The sequence below is a fragment of the Argentina anserina genome, chromosome 2, assembly GCF_933775445.1.
Source record: "Argentina anserina chromosome 2, drPotAnse1.1, whole genome shotgun sequence".
In the NCBI taxonomy this organism is placed as follows: domain Eukaryota; kingdom Viridiplantae; phylum Streptophyta; class Magnoliopsida; order Rosales; family Rosaceae; genus Argentina; species Argentina anserina.
Genome location: NC_065873.1, coordinates 59233 through 82723, shown reverse-complemented (window position 1 = coordinate 82723; position 23491 = coordinate 59233). Strand labels below are relative to the sequence as shown.

General features: G+C 37.2%; 1 protein-coding gene, 1 long non-coding RNA gene and 1 pseudogene across 3 annotated transcripts; 2 read left to right on the top strand and 1 right to left on the bottom strand.

The window, feature by feature from the left end:
• Positions 1-994: 994 nt before the first annotated feature.
• On the bottom strand, positions 995-9261 carry LOC126782924 (CLP protease regulatory subunit CLPX3, mitochondrial). Of its 2 annotated transcripts, XM_050508278.1 has the most exons (15): positions 8330-9259; positions 8176-8237; positions 7883-7980; positions 7626-7705; positions 7307-7357; positions 6650-6724; positions 6490-6567; positions 4505-4561; positions 3453-3523; positions 3273-3372; positions 3024-3128; positions 2743-2805; positions 2359-2481; positions 2109-2267; positions 995-1280 (listed from the first exon to the last, which is right to left on the bottom strand). In XM_050508278.1, exons 1-15 carry the CDS (start codon positions 9068-9070, stop codon positions 1212-1214), a joined length of 1932 nt encoding a protein of 643 aa, XP_050364235.1. In that variant the 5' UTR covers positions 9071-9259; the 3' UTR covers positions 995-1211. The 2 variants fall into 2 exon arrangements, with proteins under 2 accessions (XP_050364235.1, XP_050364236.1); XM_050508279.1 differs by lacking the exons at positions 995-1280; positions 2109-2267 and having other exon boundaries at positions 2359-2505; positions 8330-9261.
• A 10842-nt stretch (positions 9262-20103) lies between these two features.
• On the top strand, positions 20104-20693 carry LOC126784480 (ubiquitin-60S ribosomal protein L40-like; annotated as a pseudogene).
• A 379-nt stretch (positions 20694-21072) lies between these two features.
• LOC126785315 (uncharacterized) lies at positions 21073-22483 on the top strand. The gene is made up of 3 exons (XR_007671039.1): positions 21073-21222; positions 21467-21536; positions 22216-22483. It is a non-coding gene; the product is annotated as an uncharacterized LOC126785315 (long non-coding RNA).
• Positions 22484-23491: the final 1008 nt, after the last annotated feature.

Here is a 23491-nt window from a genome sequence, read left to right as displayed (position 1 = left end):
TTAAGCTAGTGAGGTGCAGTTTGGGGCGTTACAACTACTTTGATCGTTCAATGTTTTTTTTTTTTTGGGTAAACTCAAGAACTAAAATGTCGCCCATGAATACCCCCTCAAAATTATGAAAACTAAAGATACCATTAGTGGTAAAGATGAATTGGAGGTTTAGTTAGTAGATTTATGTATAGTAGATTTACAGACTCACTGCTTTCGCAAGATAAATAATCACCATATACTCATATAGGGGGTTCGGCTGGATTGAACCAGCGCCACCATTAACCATCGCTGTTAGAATGAGTAAAACTCCAACTATACCCTTACTTCAATTATGGGATACCTTGGTTGTCAATCCATCTCCGTTCCCAACTTGTGCAATAGATTTCAAACTCTAATGTGACAATATCAGTCACCATGGCCGTCGAAGGTCGAGCAAGGGTTGCTGGAGAAGAATCATTCATCGAGCCGAAAAGGTGTGAACCCAGATTTGTCTATTTTGCTAAACTCGATTAATATAGGACTCTTGATGAATAGAAACTCAAAAGGAACACCACTGTGGGTTTGAGTCGTTGAGTCTCGTCGGATACGCCGGATATTGCAGAATTTGGTCATAACCGTCTAGCTTCATTTCGATATGTTACCGTCAAACCTCAAAGCATGTACAATCTATGAGCATAAAGGGATTGATGATGAAGAAGCGAAGTGAATGAGACTGATATGGCGAGCTGTGGGTGGCAGATCATCAGAGAAGACGGAGTTTGGTAAAGGACATCATTGGAACACTGAAATAGCATCTAAATTGACTGATCAAATGAACGGTTGATATGTGGACACATGACATAGACAAAGATGGTTAGTGATGCTCATGGTTCAATGCAGACTCTTCCAGTGACAGAACATGATGGTACTATTAGTCTTAGAGCTATTGACTCTTTCCCAACTCACCCTAAAACAGGGGCAGCGATAATGGAGAAAACAATATTTTTAAGGTCTACAATGGAGGAAATTCGTTAAGAACGAAATTCGTAGTGTTTTAAATAAATCAGCCATGCTACATTTTTTCGCATCCTTTTTCTGGTTACAGTAATTTGATAGCTTCTTCTATAATAGGGTATTTACAACAGATTATGAATGTTAATTTTACAAATAGTCAGAAAGAAATTTATCACATTATAACCCTGATAATCTTTCCAAAAAACAAAACTATGATGGTATAAATGTTACATGCTCATAGCTCTGGAATGTTCTGATTCCCCCTCCGACTCCCCTTCAGCTGGCTCTACGTACTCCTGCACAGGTAGAATGTTTCTATATAATGTCTTCTGTTCATTTTTAGTCTGCTCTTTTCTAGTGTTCTAGAAACCACAAATTCTTTACTAAATAGTCCATGCCAACCAGAAATTGTATTTTCAACAGAACGTCCACTTTCATGAGAAAGAAAAAAGACAGACCGCCCCGCAAATAATTTGCTAAAAGCATGTACTGTTGACTAAAAAAAAAACTGTCAAGTAGATAATAAAATAGAGTAATTTCATTTCACCTACCTGACTTGTACGCCATAAATCATTTGTGCTCATCATTTTAATGAATCTTTTACGTTGGTGAGAACTAAGGTTCAGACAAGATCGATTACATTGGTGAGTCCATGGGCACCTGTGAGGAAATTAGAAGTGCAGGGTACTAGTGATTTAAGGTGTGAAGGTCAATGAGGTAATTGAAATTATTTGAGGGATCCTAAAAGGATATAACCAAAACAGGAAGACACGATTGGCAAGTTCATCATTCCTTGATCTATTGAGGACTACAGAAGGTTATTGGCTTTCCCGTGCCTTTTGAAAAGATATCATTCAAGATTTCAAGTGATTCAACTATACCAACCGGAAGCAATCTTTACAGAGGATTGCCAAACCCATGATGATGACACGATGAATGGAATCTCACTCGGATTAGAGGCCTTCCTTCATATTCTCTAAGTGGCTATGATTTTGACAATTTTAGTTCCAGCTGCCCTAGAGGCTTCTTTTTTCTAGTTTGTTTCAGTATATTCATAACAAAAGTAAACACTACAAAATAAGAAGAAAAAGGCAGGAAAACTGTAATAACTTGCAGAATCATACCACGGATTCTTTCAACTTTATTTTTCGTAGGTATCTTTCCAACGCACCATCCCCTCGAATAATCTTCCCTCCAAATCCAGGGGCATTTTCTGCACCCACGGACTTCTCATCAACAACTACAGCATCTATTCTATCTTCTCCTGTTTTAACATCTGGAATCTGAGACAAAAGCACATCAAGATAATTAGTAAACTGTACAGTACATTATTTTCATTCCAAATCATGCAGATACGCAGTGGATTCTACACACCTCATACATGGCTTCAGTTAGAATACTTTCCAATATCGCTCTTAATCCCCTGGCGCCAGTATTCTTAGCCATCGCTTTATTTGCCATGAGTCTCAGTGCTTTGTCCGTGAAATACAGCTTCACCTGAAATGGTTTCAATGTTCATGCCTGGGGAAAGTAATTATATAGTTGATGCTTTAGTTAAGTTTGCAAACATTGTAATGATAGAAACAATTTGATCCCACCATCCTGGCTTGTCCCCCACCCTCTCAATGATATCTCTAATGAAATCATAAGATTCCTGTCTTAACACTAGTCAATCATGATACATAAGCTTCAACTCTAGTAGCAGAACATGTGTAAACAAAAAACACAAAAAAAAAAAAGCAGATGTAACGTGCTCACATTGTTCATGCTAAATAGTTTCTTGTATTGTTTACCAAGGGCATTTTTGGGTTCCGTAAGTACCTGTAAAAAAAAATAAAAAGGAGAATATACAGAAGGTCAGTGCTGACATTAGATGCCAGCTCATTCAGTGCATTGAGACGGTTAATTAAGTAAAATCTAACACAGGAATTATTCTGTTACAAGTTCTAAAGCAATCTTTTCCAGGTACAGTATATTGTATGTAGGATCAGAAGCACCTACAGGGCAGTGAATCCAAATACAAATGCTTTCGTTGTTACCTCAACAAGTTGGTCTTTAGTTAAGGCAGATAAACTAACTAATATTGCAAAACGTCCAATAAACTCTGGTATGAGTCCATATGCAATGAGATCAGCACTTTCAACCTGGAAATTTGAAATACAGTTTTCAGACCATACGGAAAAAAACATATTACTTTGTATCAAGCTGATAAATTCGTGTTCCATAAAAGAAAATTAGAAAAGGTAAAATTTGTATTCATCAGCGACTTTGAAACGTCTGAATCATACCGATTCAAGTAAAGATGATGTCACTATTGCATTGGTTACACCGCCAGCTCTCATATTGGCACGGACAGGAGCACCAAACCCAATAGAAGAATCTTGTCGTCTGGTCAGAAATACATATAGTTTTCTTAGATATGTTTAGCCAAAAAGAAAAAGAATTTGCCTAGGAAAATACGGACATACCTCTCTGAAATGGTCTTTTCAAGATCTACAAATGCTCCACCGCAAATAAAAAGGATATCTTTTGTATCTATCTGCACGTCATTACATGAGTTTTAGGATCATAAAACTGTAATAGTGAACTAGTTAGTTGGAGATTATATTGTTTTGACAATTTTCATGGTAAAACACTTTACCTAGTTCTGATGAGTCGCTAAAGATAGAATTTATGATATAGTATGAGTAAAAGATGCACGATGACAAGTCTAATTTTGAATTTGCAACATTGACGTGGAAGCACAAAATTCATAGTGACCTTAATCAACACGGGGAAACTGATAATGAGATAACCTTAAAAAGATCTCTATGACTAATTTTCCACGGGAACCCTCTGCCTCCAGGACCTATTGCTTGGCATCCTTGACTAGACAACCCACGGGGTAACCAGTATCGTACGCTTGACAAAGGAATGTACTTCCTCTCAGGGCTCAATTGATGTAGTGGATCATTAGTTAGTCTTAAGAGAATACAGCTGCCAGCTGGTAGTCAGACCCCAGATGGTTTCTGTCAGGCCATTATACATAAACTCCCATGGTCGTAGCATATGTGCAATGAAATGAAGAACAGACATCACCATTCCTTGATCCTACACCTTCACAATTCCCTTTTTAAGAACTTGCGTTTATAATTTACTCTCCTAAATGTTGTACACATTTTTAATTACTCCTAGTCACTGTTGCTAACTTAAGGCATCCAGGGTCCTTTGCTGATACTCCACCAGTTGCCTTGGGTGAAACAGCCAGTAACAGGACAGCTAAGCTCACACAAGCATTACATCACCCAGATCAGCTTTGCATCTAGAACTGAGCTTAGTGTATTAGTCAGATGACGTTTAGGCCAAAACGCAAAGATTTCAAACTATGCACATTGATCAAATTAGGAATTTTGTAAGATATGATGAAAACTAGATGAAACTAGCTAAACCTAGGTTCTAGAATGCCCAATGGAATAATTAACATGATATGAACAAACTTTCTAATAACATTTACGAATTTTGAAGCTACAAAATGTCATACCTGTATGTTATCACCCCGTGGATGCTTCCTTGCATTCTTCTCAGGAACGTTCACTATCTAAACAGAGAAGAAAACATTAAATTATTAAATTGAACCCACCACAGAGTAGTCTTTAGTGAGTAGAAAAAACTCTGATGGCAAATTATTAAATTAATAACTCCGACTTGGCAAGTTCATTATAACTAAACGTGCTTAGCTGATATGTAGCCTGTGTAAACTTACAATTTAGAGGCTCATTAAAAAGAATCTTTTTGAAAATAAAATAAAACACGCACGTAAATCAATACATATAAAAACACACACACACACAAATCAATATAAAAAACACAGTTTGACTAAAAAAGTTAAAAGTTTAAATTTTGGATAGAATAAATAGTCCACCTTATTAGTAAGACTCAAGAATTATTTTGAAATAGTAGATTACAAATTTATATCACTGAGATAACAGACGGATTTCTTTGTACGAAATAACGGTGATCCAAGTAATTAGATGTCCAAAGCCTTAGAGAAAATCCAGTAGCTTCCCTTTACTCAGGGAAAATTTTCGTTGTTTCTCTCCAACAGATTCCCTAAACACTATCCGTAAAATAAGAATCGAGGATGAGAGCGAAAATAGCATTCTCTATACTTTTACTGATACCTTTAAAAGGTTTTAGAGATGAATGATGAAGTCTCCTTGCAAAGTTGCAATCTGTTGAGAAGCTTTTAGAGCAACTCCAACAACTTCCCTAAATCTTGTACTTTCTCTATTTTAGGGATAAATTTGGTTGTTTTGCTCTTACGGATTCTCTAAACACTATTCTCAACATAGTGAATGTGATGAGAAAAAGCAATATTCCCTATATTTACAACATTCTTTATAGTTCTAGATAAGGATTTAGGGAAGACTGATGATAAATGTAAAATAGGGTATCTGTTGGAGTTGAACCATAAAATGTATCCAAAATTGTGCTTTTTTGCTTCTGTATAATAAGAGAAATTCTGGGGAAGTTGTTGGAGATGCTTTTAGTAGTTTTTGTTTTCATGTCTTATTTTGTTTAGAGAGCCGATGAGAGGTGGTTGCTTAACAGATATCTTAGCATCCAATGCAACATAGGGATTAGGAGTCTTTAATGTTGTGGGAAGTTTAAAGGGTGTCTAAAAGAGTCTAGGGTTATGTACCTGTAAACTCAGTTCTGAGATATCATTTTATCAAAGTAACACCAGATTGAAATACTTCAAAGGCTTCCAATTTCCCATAGAAATCTTGGCTCCAACAGTGATTGGAGTAATCATCAAATGGCAAATGAATACTTTGAAAGTAATAAGGAAGTTACAGGCAAATTCAGAGATCAGTCAGAAAGTGTGGAGCATGCAAGAGACCTAATGTAAAATGATTGACCAACCCAAAGAGCACTTTTTCAAATTTCATCAAACAAAGAATCTTTCCCGAGGCCATACATAAAAATAGGACAATTCGGACTAAATCAACTACATGGTGGTTGAGACAAAAAAAGGATAGCACGGAAATCGTACAAGAGAGATTGTACAGCCTTCAGGCCAAGGAGTTAAAATTAGGTTTGGAAGGAGTACCAAATTTGGAACCTGAAAAGTGTTAATGAATTCAAATGAACTTCTGCTTTCAAAATGTCGACAGCAATGGCACTTCCATAATCAAGTCATAAGTCATAACAGACAGCCAAAAGTGACATTTCTGTTGTAATGTTCAATGAACTCCATTTTTGTACATGACTTGGGTTCGGGTGCCAATTTATATACCTCCTTTTCACTTTTTAATATATTATTTTCACTGTTTTCCAACCAGTCTTTGCTGAATTTAAATCACCTAGAAAGTGACCGGCCGGATTCAAAAGACAAGAAAAGAGACAATGTGGTGGAGGAAACCACACCCAACATTCAATTTGTTCCAGGCATTCAAAAGTAAATTGATTGCAAAAGGTTAGCCGGATAAAAACAGTAAAACCAAGACAAAAAATTTCACTCACAGTTCCTTCAAGCATTTTCAGTAAAGCCTGCTGAACACCCTCTCCAGAAACATCTCTGCTAATGTTTTGGCTCTCAGCCTGAAAACCAATAATAGAAAGTAAAAAATATGATGATGCCCAGTTGCCCACAAAGTATGCAGAAATAATTAAAATACAGCACCTTCTTAGTTATCTTGTCAACTTCATCTATGTAAACAATCCCCTGTTGAGCTGCTTGTACATTGAAGTCAGCTGCCTATTTACAAGAACAATCACGTGAGTTCATTGATGTAACAGGTATTAGAGCACAGGTTAGAACCTTGCAGTCAAGAGCTTATACAGACATCAAACGTTCGGTTAACTAAGTTGTAATCTAAAATATGCAGAAAATTCCAGCGGACAAAATTTTCATCAAGCTTATACAAATAAGGAAATACTTTTGGATATTAAAAAAAAAGCTTTTGGCAAAGCAGAAAGTTGCATTGCTGTCTATAGATTCACTATAACTAGAATGAGTCTTGTTCATCTGGTCAAGTGATTTTTTACCAGGTTGTGTTTAGCACCCTCGATTTAAATCCATTAGTGTCAATAACGCATACACTTACACCACTCTCGCAATATGCAAAACAACATAAAATTTGTAAGAAAAATTATGCAGAGAAAGGAGTAGATTATTCACATTTCAAAGATTATTAAATATTGGAGAATACATAGAACATAAACAAAACACATGTATATGAAAAGGTAACAGATATATGAGTGGATCTACGAAAAAAGAAAGAAAAAAAAACTGGAATGTCAGTTACTTGTTAGCAGAAGAGTGAAATACAATACATACCGCCAATAATTTTTGCAATATTGATTCGACATCTTCCCCAACATAACCAGCCTGCAAAATAGCAGTATCTGCTTCTTTCAGTTTACCAGCAATTGATAGAAGATATTTCCACCCTATAAACATGCATCATGGTTGATTATAGTCTATGAGAAGTGAGTGTTTCTTTATGACAAGGCCAACTTGCTATTCACTGCAATTACTGATAGATACAAACTACTCAAATTAGGCAGTAAAATGGATGAGCTTGAATTCAAGACTAGTATGCATGAATTTTCAATTCATAAGAGTTGTCAATAAATCACTATAAAAAAGAACTCACCTGTGTTAAATTTGTTGCATCAGTAATGACGAATGGCACATTCACAAATCGAGCTAGTGTTTTTGCCAGCAACGTCTTCCCTGTTTTACGATATCATCGTTAGAGGGGAAGTTAACATCCTAAGGGGTTTTGCTGTCGTATCCAAAATAAAATAAAAATTCCACAGTCATGTATAACCTTAGTTCATTATTCCAGGCTAAGAATAGAAACAAGTGGAGTGCTTAAGTTGATAAGAGTGCTTCAGAAATATTAAATACCAGATCCAGTTGGGCCCATCAAGAGCACGTTGCTCTTTTCTAGCTCTACATTATCTTCTTTATCTATTGTGTTTAGACTTGTGGATTCTGCTGCTGACCTAGAATCAAACTCCATTGGTTCAGTCATAGTACTAAATCCATAGAACAGATAGGAGTCATGTCTAACAGCATTAAGAAATGTTGTGTTTAAACAGAAGAAGAAGAAGAAGAAGAAGAAGAAGAAGAAGAAAAGACTTGACAGAGAGTTAAGAGCATGAATATGATTGGATGCAAAGAGGAAAGTGAAGACCAACCCTTTGGGCAAGGAGGCGTGATAGATTCGTTTGTAATGGTTATAAACAGCTACCGAAAGCACCTGCAAGGCATGTAGCAAAATGTCAGAGTAGCATGGAATGAGCATGAAATTAATGAAGCAGAGATAGGAGCAAACAAGTAGAATGGGGGAACCTTCTTGGCTCTTTGCTGGCCAATAACGAACTTATCGAGGCCCTTGCAGATCTCCTTGGGCGTCGGCAAATCCTTTCCCAAATTGGAGCCGCCCCAGGACGTCTTCTTGTCTTCACCATCTCCGGCGGGGGCCCGAATGACATTAACTCCGGGTGCAAAAGGTGGGCCCGGGGGCGTGTGCACAGCAAGTCCATTGGGAGGCGGAGGTGGCTCCGACGCCCCAGCATTAGCATATGTTCTCAAAGTGTCCCAGAAGGATGCCCCCAGGTCGGCACTGGAATTGGTTTTGATTTTGGTGGCGTGACGATGGGAAGAGGTTGTTGCGTTAGTGTTGCTGAGCCTGCCAATCTCTACGAAAGTGCCTTGGAGGGGAGCAATCTGGTGCGGTCGGAAGTAGTAGGCGGTCTTGCAATTGGGGCAGAGATTGAGGGCCTGATACTGAAGCTCAGAGGTCTCCGTCGGCGGCGGAGAAGGAGATAAATTAGGTAAGCGGCGATCGGAGAAAATGAGGTCCATGCGATTGAAGGAGCAGCGCGGGCAGTTGGCCTCTGCCCTGATTTTACGAGTGGTGCTGGAGCCGCTGTGGTCCCACTTGTAGCGCGCCTGCACTCCGACTAGAGACTCCCTCCGGCGATGAACATTCAAGTGGTTCAGGTGCGTGGAGATTGCGGATACTTGAGTGAACCGCTGGTGGAACTGTGCTATATGCTTTAGCTTCTTCCATCTCAGCATGCCGGACATTAACAACAAAGTGAGATACTGAAACTGAGATTGGAATTGGGATTGCGATTGGGATCTCCAATGCGTTATACTATTATAATAATATCAAACTGTGAGCAAGTGATAGCAATTAGCAAGCATTTGAAAAAGGAAAGATAAAAGTGGGGAGCGTTTGTAGGAAGAAAAACTGAAATACTGCCACCCAAAATCCACAATCCACACACTCTCCCCTTTCTTTTTCTGTCCAGTCTAATTTTTGCCAACTTTGACTCTTTGACCGTGTGTTCGCGTACCCAGCCCTCTTCTTTGCCGCTATATCCGCCCGTGTCAAAAAAAAAACCCAAACAAAATCTAAAGTTAAACCCTAATGCTATATTGGGCCAGACTATATTTTGGCCTCCTAAAATATCATATTTTATTTAAAAAGCAGTTTACCATCTCGAACAAGAGAGGGTTAAATTTTTTTAAGGTGTACATTTGGTTAGGTATACTTATATGGTTTCATTGATAACATTTTGACATGATATAACTAATCATCATCAAACTAAAAATAATAATCGATCATTATGATCTATGTAGTAACTATTTGGTTTTAGACTAAAAAAAGCAATATGAACGTAAAATTGTCATATTCAAGATCCTAACTATACATTAAATTATGTATACTTGTAATGTTATATCATTAATTTGTAATTTGTTGGAAGTGGAAACAATGGAGGTTTGCGTCATTAATTTGTAATTCGGTGCACTGTTCCAACTTTCGTCTGAATTTTTCATCCAGATTAACAAGTTTCATACAAGCAGTGAAGTCCAAATCGAGATGTAGCTCGAATCGTCGCCCAAATCCGATCGAATCATGTCTAAAAGGAAGGGATAAGACGATCTGCAATAGCCTCGAGCTCCGAATTCACTAGAAAAGGGCGCACATGAGTGTTGACTTTCAGTCGGATCTTGCGGGCGTTACAGCGTCGTGTACGACGGTTGGCGTGGCGTGAAACCGGTATGGAACGACTCGAAATGATGAGGCGGAGCGAATGAGACCGGTGGCGGGATGACGAAGATCAGGCGGCCGAAAAAATTCTGGGTTTCTTGGGTGAATAGTGGCAAGAAAATTTGAATAATACGAAAATCTCATTTCTCCCCTTTTTACCCCCTATTTATACTATTTTCAAAAAATGTCCAAATACCCTTTTGTTTTGTAAATTTTTCATATGAACTCCGATTTGGGCATGTCACATGTTTACGAATTCATATCGACGAGCTCTACAACTTCCGTGAAGGATCTTTCTCGAAACACTTGCACATCGAAAAGTCAACTTTTAGAGTCGCTACACTTAAAATGACTCTCGATTCGAGTAAAAGATAAAAGTAAAATCGTAAGGAAGGGTAAAAGGTTCGGTGCGTACCACTTTCCAACGACATATATTATATGTCACCTGATAGTTATAACGACGCCATGCTACTAGGTGAGATATTTAAATTTTCTCAAACGACACAACACATATGTCGCCTGAAGGCATAATTGGCCTAGTGTTGATCTCCATGTCGCATTATGATACCACAATCAAGAGAGATGAGGCGGCATTAATGATTCATTGAGGCCGAGAGAGAGAGAGGGTAACAGCACCGATGGTTCATCTAGGCTTGGCGTCAAAGAAAGAAAGTTTTTTTAAGTAAGGATAGTAATGTAATTTTAGGTTTAGGGTTATTTTTCTAATATTTTCTTTAATTATCTAATAAATTTATGATTTTCACCTTAAGTTAAATTTATATGAAAACACAAGGAAACAATGAAAATGACTTTGTTAAGTAAAGGCATTCATATCTCTTAAAAATATTTTGAAAACAAAAAAAAAGAAATACTAAAGAAAATAAAAAGAAAACATTTATATAAGGACATTTTGGTAAATGTATATTTTTGTTTGGAGAATATTTAACGGCCACCTCATCATTTTAACAGAGGAATTGATGGAGTTGACTATGTAGATTAAAAGTTGCAAGTTCGAGAACTATATAGAGGATATTGAAACTTCAGGGACTAAATGAATGACCGACCAAAAGTATAGGGATTAAACAGACGTTTGCCCTATTTATTTGTTCCAAGGGGCACATTGCATGGTTGTGAAATGTTATTTTGATTAGCGAGACTAGTCCATTTACTAGAACCGGGAGAGGGGATGAACCGGCAATTACTGATGTTATTAAGAGTATGATATCGAAAGAGAGGGGATGAACCAATAGTGTAGCAGATGCTACTAGGTCACTAGTACAGAGGGGATGAACTAGTGGACCTCAGATATATTTTCAAATATTGAAGGGATGTATGTGACCCTTGTTTGGTGTGCGTTGTGGTGTTATATTGTTTTATGAGAGATTTATTGATATGTACGTGAGCTTCGGGTGATGTTATATTATTGTGTGAAGTATCGGATTTACTTTATTATCGTATTGACTACTCCTTGTTTTGAGATCCAAAGTGGAAACCAAAAAACCTGACGATTACGAAAGAGAAAACCTCTGCCGCCAAACAACGTTGTAGATTGAGGTCATCACCGCCAGTTTTTTAGTAAATTTTTCAAAGTCTTGGAGTTACTTTTAGTGATATTTCAAACTATTGTCGAAATTATATCGACCTGGTGACATGGTGCCTTTGTATTGGTGTAAACTTTGCGTAGTGATTAAGGGACAACATCTTATCCCCATATCAGTTTAGCCCCAAAAGTGTCATGGGACACGTGTTAGCATGCATGGTGAAATAAGTGGGTATGTTTTTTTTTTGATTTGCTAATATATTACATGATACACTCATTGAGTGCTTCTTTTTTCTTACCCATTTGTTTATATTATTTTTTGCATAAAAGTATAGATTTGTCAAGTTGGGAAGGAGTATGTGACGATAATGTACTCATATTATCCTATATTTCTATCCCTCATATCTTTGGTTTATATGTTTAGTTCTCTAATTTATTATTGATTTATGTTATTTTAGTGTGTTTAAAGGTTTGTGTCAAAGATAGAAGAAAAAGACTAAAATGAGCTAACAAAGATTAAATGATAATTATATTCTTCATTGTTAGAATCTACCAATGAAGAAGGTCTAATCTTGCCGAGCTACTATGAGAGTTCCAGATCGAATTAGACCATGAGTCATATATCATTGGAAAGATACATAAGTATATTTTATATAGGAAGTTACGGATCTTGATTGGATACTCTGAGAGGAAGTTATGATATTTGAGTGATGAGAGGTCAGAGCTGAAATCTGCTCGGGTTCATTAACATTCATGGAGAACTCAAGTTGCGTTGCCAAATGCATTCAATTTCAATATATTAAGGTCAATGATTCAGATGAAGATGCAAATATTAAATGGATTCTTACTTTTACAAGAGATATTTTAAGGTTTTCCCATTTCATATCAAGTTAGGAGTCTCAGTCCAAGTCTTACAAGGAAATTGAAGTCAAAGATGAGTAAAAATCTTCCCTATATAAGGAAACACCAATTTCATATGAGGAGAGGTCTCCAGAGCACAATGTAGATGTCAAAAGAGCAAAGACCATCTATCCATCTTCACCATTATATTCTTCTATGTTTTTTTATGTTTTTCTTAGTTGTAGTTTGTCAAACCTTTTCTCTAGGGTTAGGATGATGCTCTTTCAAGATTGTTTATGTAGTTTGATGTTTTAATTGATGAATTTATAGTTTCTTTATGATGATTTCTTAGTCAACATTTGAATTGATGCTTTATGTTTAAGTTCTTTGATTGATCACCTTAGGACTTTGCATATAGTAATTAGAAGATGAATTTGAGGCGTACCTGCAATATAATTTAACTTAGCTTCTTGTAATTAAGAGTTGTGAATTACATTATTGTCATACCTAAAGTAATGGTTCATGATTCTCTTGTTTTCTAGAATGTAAACAGTCATTCATATTAAACTTATGTCGTACTTGGATAGACTGCATGTTAGGATATACGAAATCTGTCGTACTTGGAGAGTATCATACACCTAAGGAAAACTATGGTCTAAGTGTCGTACCTAGATTTAGATACGAGAATTGTCATCTAGAGAGACGAAGAATCAATTAGTTACATTGATACATAAATATAATTGTTAGTAGTTGATTCTGATACCCTAATTTTTTCATCTTGTTTGTTTGTTTCATTTGTTATTTGAAAATCTAAAAATCCATATTTTGATTGTTTTTATGTTCTTAGTTTAGATAAATTAAGTTAGGATTAAATCAATTATCAATCCCTAGTTTGAACGACCTTGTACTTGGACACTATACTAAAGACGATTTGTGCGCTTGCGAGTTTTAATTAAAATTTCACAACTGACAAGCCTAGAAAAAAGTGATATTTCATACATTCCTCTTTATAAAATTAAATCACGTGTTGGAACCGGCGTTGGATGCTTAAAACCCACCGATCTTGAGACCAGGGCATGACATTAGCAGACCCAAACCAATCATAGGATCCATGATCTCAAAATCACGGCAGAGTTTGAGGTCGTTGGTTAGTTTTCGGCATTCGTGGAGATTTGATTCATTTCCTCTTTTTTGATGACATTTTGTTGTTGGGGTTAGAGGAATAGTTTTCTTCGGCTCGCCTAATAGTGGAGACAAGGCGTATGCTTGGTGGTCGGATAAGCAGGTTTGATCTGAAGGGGAGGATTTTGGGCCTTACGTATGTTGTGGATTGAGGGTGGGTCTAATCCACTTAGTTAACTATTTATGAATATGTAATAATGGGTTATTGTGAGCTTTAACACAAGAGCTATAGTGATTCATCTCCCTCTTTTGGGGTAGACTACTCCACTTGAATTTACTAGGTATAGACAAATAGCCTACAATTATACAAGTGGAAGAGTTGGATCATTTCTAAATGGGAGGAGTGGTCCCTTTTATAAGTAAGGGAACCACTCTCCTTTACTTGTTCTTCAATGTGGGATGCAAAGTCTCATTCTAGTCTTCAAGTCTTCTTCTCAAGGTATATTGTTGATGTTGAAAAGGTGGCTTCTCGACGAGGTCTCAGTGACTTCTAACTGTCGTTGGTAAGTTTGTATGACGAGCTACGCTAAAGATGTCATGGTTGAGTCTTATCGTGGCTTCTAGGTCTGCCGAGAGATTAATACTTATGCTTGGTGGCATGACATACTACCTCCAAGGTGGTGTTTGGTTTGTGCTATTTCTGGCGAAGAATGGCGGAACAACGACGAAGGTTACTAGCGAGGGTGTCTAGAGCAGGATGCGTGTCGGTAGGTCTGAGTTGGATGCCTAAATTAGATCTGGGTTCTCAATTTTGGGCTATTTTGGTTTTGTATTAGATGAGATGGACTCTGCTCCTAAGGCCCAATCACTTTTGGGCTCGTATTTGTGATCTAGGAGGTTGGTGTTTGCTAACTTAGTATGTGACTCTCTTTTGGTTTGGAGGGCCAAATCTTTCATTACTTGGGTATACGTCTCATCATTCGGCCCTAAGGCTCCGGCCCGCCCTAAAGCCCGGTCGTCTGGTCTGCCCAAATGCAAAGGCCGGCTCAAGTCCTTTTCGATTAGGGTAAGGTTGTCGAAATGAACCCCGGCCTGACCCTATTGAGCCTTTTAGGGCCAAACCCGGCCCGGCCCTAAAAGCCCTATCCGAACCTACCCTATAATTTTAATTTATTTTTAATTTTAGTTATTAATTATTACATACATGATACATAATAGTACTATGAGACTAATGGGAGTATGGCCGTGAGGGTATTGGCCTTTTGGGCATTGGGGTAATCTTAATTAACTCATTCCAAATAAATGAGGCCCATTTTTTTCCAATATTGTCTTAGTGGACTACTGGACGTCTGGACTTTTTCAAAACTCTAGGTATCTAATTAACTCCATATCTCCATCTAACATTTAGTGGGTTATCCCCCGCCACTTCATTCATCATTCTCATCTTCTATATTTGTTTCCGACTATTCAATATTCCCAAATTCTCATCATCACCTCCGCTTCCAATCCAATCTCGTTGCTTCCATCTCCAGTCTGACCTCGTCGCTAAGGAAATTTTGAGGCCTCACCAAGACCTTGCATCGGCGCCAACTCCTAATCAGTTGCCTCACTTACCGTCGAGAAAGCTGAAGAGTTCAAGGTTGAATTCTACCATAAGAGAAAAGCCACTTTTGAGAATAACTAAGTTGCTATCGGGGAGAAAGAGAAGGTTAGAGCAAGTTACCTTTCCAGAATATCATGGATTCACGGTTTCTCTACTCTTTGTTTGAATGAATTGTTTTGGTGAATACGGCAATTTTTTTAAACTTTGATGCCTTTGGTTTGAGTGTGGTTGGCTCACAATCTCACATGTTCAAGCCTTTCAATCTTTTATGGCTGATATTGATATCTAATTACTCACATAGTATTTACGATTGATTTTTGATAGATTTTACAATTTAAATAGGTTTCTAGGAAAAGTTATATCTTGAAATCATGTCAACATATCTTGAAATCATCATCTGAAAAAGAACTGGTCTTGGGTTTTTATAAAGTAATTTTTTTCCTATTAGAAAATATGAAGATAAATTGGTTGTTAGAACTCTAATTTGGTCTTTGGGGCTTGTTTATACTGAATTTTTTACCATTGTTCACAGACCCCCAAATCCCCATTTTATCAGTTACCGTTAGACATTTAGACCCAAAAATATGTTCATTGCAATCTAGTTCCTTGTCTAGCCTCTATAAATAAACATAAACACCAACAACCTATTTTGATCTTCCAAACATGACCGTGTGAAAAAGTTTCCTTTCATTTCTCCAGCAAATCAATGACTGGTATGACTATCAATATTTTCAAAATTATATGTGGGCTCTTCTCTGCTTTTTCCAAAACATAATTCATCATACTTACCAAGCTTCTTTTGTTTTTTATATAACATTGGAAGAGATGGGAGCAATTAAAGACTTGGAAGGACGATGAGCTTCGTTTTATGTTCAATGGGGGTTGCTCCTGTATTTGATATCTTAAACTTCAAGTAAACTCTAAACCGTTCTCCTAACGTTGTAGTGTAAGACCTTGCTGCATTGTTGTGTATCAGAGTTTTGTTTGCTTAATTTCTCAATAGTTTCATGGATGAAATGTTTAAGTCAACAATTAGTCCCATGTTTGCTACTTCCATATACCCCATCCAAACTTCAGTGACTCAAACAACCCCAACAGACCCACCAACAGCTCCACAACCTAAACTCATTTCCTTAGAGTTCAGACCGTAAAACAAGAATCTGTTTGGAGTTTTTTTGAAAAGATTGAAGTTGTTCAGGATAATGTTACTGTTAAATATGTTAAGTGTAGTGTTTGCAATACATTGTTGGTACAAGGAGGAAGTAATGGAACTAGCCATTTACGTAGGCATTGGGGCACTCATGTTGGTAGTCAAGCACATGATTATAAGACTCAAAAGGCAATAGGTTCTGATTCTAGTGGGAATATAGCAAATTGGTCTTACGATAAGGATACTGCTAGAAACGAAGTAGTGGACTATGTAATTAGAGTTGAAGATCCTTTTACATTCGTAGATACACATGATTTTACTGGGTTGGTCAAAAGAGCTTTTACACCTCAATATGGAGGACTATCAGCTTCTACTTGCAAAAGGGATATGATAAAACTCTTTACTGCAAAAAGAAATGAGTTGCTCAAAACACTTGAAAGTTTTAAGGGCAAATTCAGTTTGACTTCTAATTGTTGGTCATCACATGCTAATATGGGATATATGTCTTTAACTGCGCTCATTTTATTGATAAAAATGGAACTTGAACAAAAGAATCATTACTTATAAAATGATGGAGTACCCACATAGCGGTGAGACACTTGCTAATCACATAAATGAAGAGTTGATTTCTTGGCGCATTCATGAAAAAAATCTTCTCAATATCTTTAGATAATGCCACAAATAATGATGTTATTGCTACATTACTCCCTGGTTTTCTTATGGTCAATTTCGTCCTTAAAAAATATTTTCATGTGCAATGTAGTGCTCACATTTTGAATCTTATTGTTCAAGATGGTTTGTGTTTGTTATCTTCATCAGTTGTTAAAATCACTAATAGAGTTAAGAGTATGGATTCATTTGGTAAAAGGCATGCGTTTTGGGTTAATTGTTTTAACAATTTGAATATGCCAAAGAGAAATATTGATATTGATGTTCCTCATAGGTGGAATTCCACATATGACTTGCTCCAATTAGCTGAAAAGTATAAGATTGTTTTGAATCATTATGTTCATAAACTAAACCAATGTAGTCGTCATGCTACTTTACCACTTCTCACTGATGAAGATTGGTTAATTTCTAGCATTGTCTGTTGCTTTTTAAAGGTTTTGATTCTTCAACAAAAATCTTGTGTGCTGTGTATTATCCAACGTCATGTTGTGTTATTGCATGCTTGGTAAGAATCAATGCAGCTTTTAATAAATATGCTAGCTATCATGTTATTGTTGCTGCTTTAGGTGCCATGAAATCAAAATTTTCCAAGTATTGGAAAAGTTTCCCTGATGTATTTTGTCTTGCAGCTGCTTTGGATCCTAGATATTAATTTTTTACAATTAGCCAATGGATGAAAAGTATGGATGTTGCTAATTGAGAAATTAATACTAATATTTCTAGTCTTAAGAATCAATTGTTTGAGTTGCATGAAATTTACAAGCAGAATGTAGTGGTCCAAAGCACTACTACTTTAAGCTCAAATATGTCTACATCTACATATGATTCTGTTGTTTTACCCAATGATGAAGATGAGGACTTTGCTGAGGAGATTTTAAAAAGGGCTAAGAATGCAACTTCTACTTCCACTTCTTCAAGTTCTGATTTGCAATACTATACTTGAAGTTCTTGATAGTATGGTATTTGACATTTTAGGTTGGTGGATATCTCATGAAGAAGTGTATCCAGTGCTTTCTTTGATAGCTTGTGACTTGCTATCTGTTTCGACCTCCACTGTGGCTTCAGAAGCTGCATTTAGTGCCGGTGGAAGAGTAGTATTTGAGAAGAGGGCGAGTCTAAACCCAAGCACCATACAAGCTCTTATTTGCCTAAAAGATTAGAGCTTGGCTGAGAAGATGGAGCAAGATAAGGATCAAGAAGATCTTTGAATTAAAGAGGAACATATTGCAAAACGAGTAAGACCTGAATATATGATTGCACTTGAACGTGCTAATTCAAACAACCAAGTGGTCGAGCCGATAGAAGATTGAGAGAAGCAACCTTTTGAATATGGTATGTCATGTTTACATCAAAATAATTGACTGTTGTGCTTATTAAAATTGTTTGATCTATGATTGATTGAATCATTTATCTTGTATTTAAGTTATGTGATGAATGATTTACTAAACCATCCATCTGTTTGTAGGTACATTGGGTTTCTTTTTGATATTACAAGGTTTTTTGAGAATTGATGAAGACTTGATCAGTTTTTGCATGACACACTACAATCTTTAGGTTCTATCTTTTGTAGCCTTAGTGGCGTATTGAGGTAGTTCATTATAAAATGAAAATTTCTAGTAGAATGACTTGATATTTAGAGCATGAATTGAGCTTCAGTTTTTGGAATTAATACAGGCTCCCAAACATATGAGAATCATGTTTCATATGAAGCTTGAATAGTTGAATATATGCATTGAAAGTTCAATAACCTAGATGGCTAGCTTCTCATATACTTGTTTTTTTTTTTCCATTATGAATTAAACAAAAGCCCAGCATGGCCCTAATTTTTAAGAATGGCTAGGCCCGGCCCTTTTGGTCTTTGCAGATTGGGCCTCTAGGGCGGGATGAGTCTTGCATTTTGAAGTCTTTGCCCGACCCTAAATTTTGTTGACTAAGTCAAAGTCCGGCCCGGCCCGACCCGACCCTAGGCCCTAAACTTTAGAGTAGGGCTAGCCAAGTCTGGCCCATGATGACCCCTACTTGGGTACTTCACAATCGAGTTTGCGGCATTAAGATTGCTTAAGATCTACTTAATCAGTTTCGCACAATTCAATTGTATCGTAGTCTTGCAAGGACTACTCTCCCCTTGGTGATTGCCTCGTCAGTTACGGTTACAGTTAAGAGTTACAAATCTTACTAAATTTTCACTAGATTTGGACATATGTAGGACAGCGGTGTCTTGTGACATCAAGTCACTTGGTTACATTTCATTCTCGATTCGTTTGTGCATATTGACTTTTGCTACCGGATGCGTCTCTTTTAATATAGCGATATTAAAAACTAAAATATCCACAAATAATAATAAAATGTAAAATAGTCATTAGAAAAATTTCCTAAATATTAAGCATTCTGCACTCTCGGTATTGTTCAACTGTTCACTATTATTTTCAAGTTTATAATGGACTGAGATCCTCTCCTAATGGATTTTTTCCTAATATTACCTAATAAACAGATCTTGGCCATCCATTATCAACCAACAGTCAGGATGAGCCCAATTGTTAAAAATTTATCCTCCCCTTCTCTCACCCAATTCTCTCTCTCTCTCTCCCTCCTTTCAGTCCCAACTCTTCGTCACTTTCATTTTCTTCTGTAAATTAGATCTGCAGGTTGATCTCATTCTCTCATTATGCAGGTTGATCTTCATTTTATTCTCTTCTCTCATACATCTGCCGCCGTAGAGCTCCCATAAGTTCCGAGAAGCTCTAGCATTCTGGAATGGCTGCGGCTAGCCCCGGACGGCGTGGTCCCCACTCGACGCCCGGTCGCACAACCCCTCGATCATCCACATCGCCATGACCTACCTCCATCGCCGGCGTCTTCTCCATCCTCCAGCACGCCACCTGTCCTGAGAACATAGTCTTCCACTTCGTCGCCGCGCGCCCGCCGCCGGGACAACCTCCGCTGCGTTGTCACCGCCACCTTCCCCTACCTCCGGTTCTGCCTCTACCACTTCGACTGCAACCTCGTGAGGAACAAGATCTCCTACTCTCGACCAGCCGCTCAACTATGTGCACATCTACCTCGCCGACCTCTATCCTTGCAGATCTAATTTACTGAAGAAAATGAAGAGAAATGACGAAGAGTTGGGGCCGCAGAGAGAAAGAGAGAGAGGGTAACACAGAGCCGGAGAAGATGCAGATCTTTGTGAAAACCCTAACCGGGAAGACCATCACCCTCGAGGTCGAGTCCAATGACACCATCGACAACGTCAAGGCCAAGATCCAGGACAAGGAAGATATCCCGCTGGACCAGCAGAGGCTCATTTTCGCCGGAAGCTCGAGGATGGCCGTACACTCGCCGATTACAACATCCAGAAGGAATCAACTCGCATTTGGTTCTGAGGCTTCGTGGTGGTATTATTGAGTCTTCTCTCATGGCATTGGCTAGGAAGTACAACCAAGAGAAGATGATCTGCCGCAAGTGCTATGCACGCCTTCACCCCCGTGCTGTCAACTGCATGAAGAAGAAGTGTGGACACAACAACCAGCTGAGGCCAAAGAAGAAGATTAAGTAGACATTGAATTGCACGTGTGGAATACAGCCTCTGGAAGAACTGGATACATTATGTTTGCTGTTAGAATCTGTAGTAACATCAATATGTTTGAACTTCAATCCTTTTGGACGACTAGTTTCATATTTTTACTCTATCTTGATGTCTGAACCTTATTTCATGTAATGGCAATTTTGCAAGCTTTCAATTAAAAAAAACTGAAGAGTTGGGGCAGAGAGAGAGAGAGGGAATTAGGTGAGAGAATGGTAGGATAAATTTTTAACAATTGGGCTCATCCTGACTGTTGGTTAATAATGGATGGCAAAGATCTGTTTATTAGGTAATATTAGGAAAAAATCCATTAGGAGAGGATCTCAGTCCGTTTACAATCGCCTTTACTGTTCTCATAACTGTTCAACTGTTCACGGTAATGTTCAAGTCTCGGTGCTTTCTATTCGTATTTACTGTTCTTAAGGATAAATTTACAGTTCTACCCTCAGTTTTGTGGTAATTACGGTCCTGCCATTCGACTAGGTATAAAACACGGTGATGATGCCACGCGTCAACTTTTTCTTCATCTTCACGCTCGATCCTGAACCTTTTGCACTGATATGGATTTCTTTCTTAGCGATCTGGCCACTTGGAAGCATCCTTACGTGTCTCTCTTTTCTTTGTCTCTCCCCGACCTCCCCTCTCCTCTACATCTTTGTCCTCCCAAGGACCATATTTGTAAGTTTCTATTTCTTAATCAATGAGTTCAATTATCCAATACTCTTCAAACCTATTTGATGAAAAAAGGGGGATAACAATCATCCTGGTGTAGACTCATTTGATCAATTCGAGGGATTCGATTGGATTCATGTGCATGTAACTTCTAGGTGGTGAACTATGGATTTATGGGTATGAAAAAATTTTGGCTTTTCAGTTCAAATTTTTTTTGTCGTGCATTGATGGTGACAAGTCTCAACTGTAGGGTTTTGGTTTGATCTACAAAAAGAAGTTGAGAGAGCACAATCATGGATTTTTGACATATTCAGTCTCGGGTAAGCTTCGATTTGGTTGTTCCTTTTGAATTGGGGTGTTATGACTTATGAGCATTTTTCTCCATGAAATCTGTTCTAAGACTGATGAAGTCTCGGTTATCCTTTAAGAACATATTTTGGAAGTTGAATTGGCTCAACTTTTTCTTCAGGGTACAAACTTTAAATCATTTGCCTACATGGAAAATTGAGGTTAATTTCATATGATTCAGTAGGAGTTGGTAGCTATATCTAATCTATTTCATGTTTATGTTTTTTGACATAACATATAGATTTAATATTAAATTAGCCAGATAGCATGAAATAGCAATTTGCTAGATACTCAAAATGTAAGAACGAATCCTCATGATTACTTGATTCGTATAATATCACAGCTCTTAGTTTGAGATATTTTTGTTGCTTTGGCTAATTTACATATTGCTTTCTTTTTTTATTCATAACTCTCAATCGTCTATCCTGCTTTAGTTTAGCTTTATTTTTAGGTAATACAACAACCTATTTTCTGATTCAATGTAAAAAAAAACTATAATTATGGTGAAGATGAGTTCAGTAAGATTGACCAATCGCCAATTTGTACTTTTATTAACTGTAGAAATTTTCCCTTCGATTCCAGTTGCGATGCCAAGTGATTAGGTTTGTTTCAATGATTCATTATGACTCGGTTTTGTATTGATTATGTTAGGGTGGTATTGGAAGTCGGACCATGAAAGAGGGAGTTTTGTTGATGATCTGATGGTTATTCCAAAGAGAATCTCAGCGATTTGTATTTCCTAACTTATTGATGAACTTTCAGATGCATTTGTTGTAAGAGACAGTTTACAAAGATCAAATCATATGATTACTCGAGTATTAATAGTATCATAGCTCCTCTGTTTAAGATACTTTTGTTGCTTTGTTTCCTGAATTTGCAAATTGGTTTCTTATTCATCTTCATTGTAGATATTCTACAATCTTCTGTCCTGCTTTACTTCAGCTGTGATCTCACAATTTGAATATGGATGGCATTGTTATATAGTTCCAATGACACATTTATATGCCAGACTCACACATTAATGTTGTTAACTGTTCATGTCTTAGAGTACTGTAAGAGTTGTATACACAAGATGTTTACGGGTAGATTTGGGTAAGCCGTTATGTACAAAACACAAGACTCCTATTCTCAAAGGTTCCCTGTGAGTTTCCAAGATAAAGGTGTAGGCCTATATGGTAGCACCATATCTTTCCAGTGTACCAGTATTAGAGCTTCTTATCTTGGCATTATCATCCATATGATATCTCATGTATAGATAATTGCAAAGTTGTACATCTAATCTGTATCAGGTTTAGTGATTGAGTTGTAATTGTACCTCTTATATGCATCATTATAAATCTTACACAAAATATATGGTTGTATCCAAGGTTCAAAATATCGGTATCGGAGGATATACCATTTTTTTTTTTGAAAAAGGGAGATATCGGATATATCGGGGATATTGGAAAAAAAATATTTGTTCCTCTTCCGAAATTATTTATTTATTTACTATTGAATTACATACAAACAAATACAATTATTAATTTTATCTAATATCAGAAAGAGGCTCTAGGTATTTGAAAAGATGCATGTTGATCAATAAAAATACAATACTTTGCTCAAGACATACGAGCCATATAGTACGAATTGTAATGGTTAACATGATAGTCATATATCTCTTTTGAGCTACTAATAGTATTTCCGAGAAATGGATAATAAGGATGAACCCAACTCGATAATTGATCATAAACGTCTCCAAACTGACCATAATTGTAAATACGATGACCATATTGATAATTGACTTTATGTGAATCGTTTGACATCTCACTGTGCTCTGTGCCTAAACTGATAAAATCAAAACTTAAGGCAATTGAACTAACATCAGATGAAATACTTTGATCATCAATGTCTCCTCTTGTTCTCTTCCTGCACCTATTTTGATGTTGCG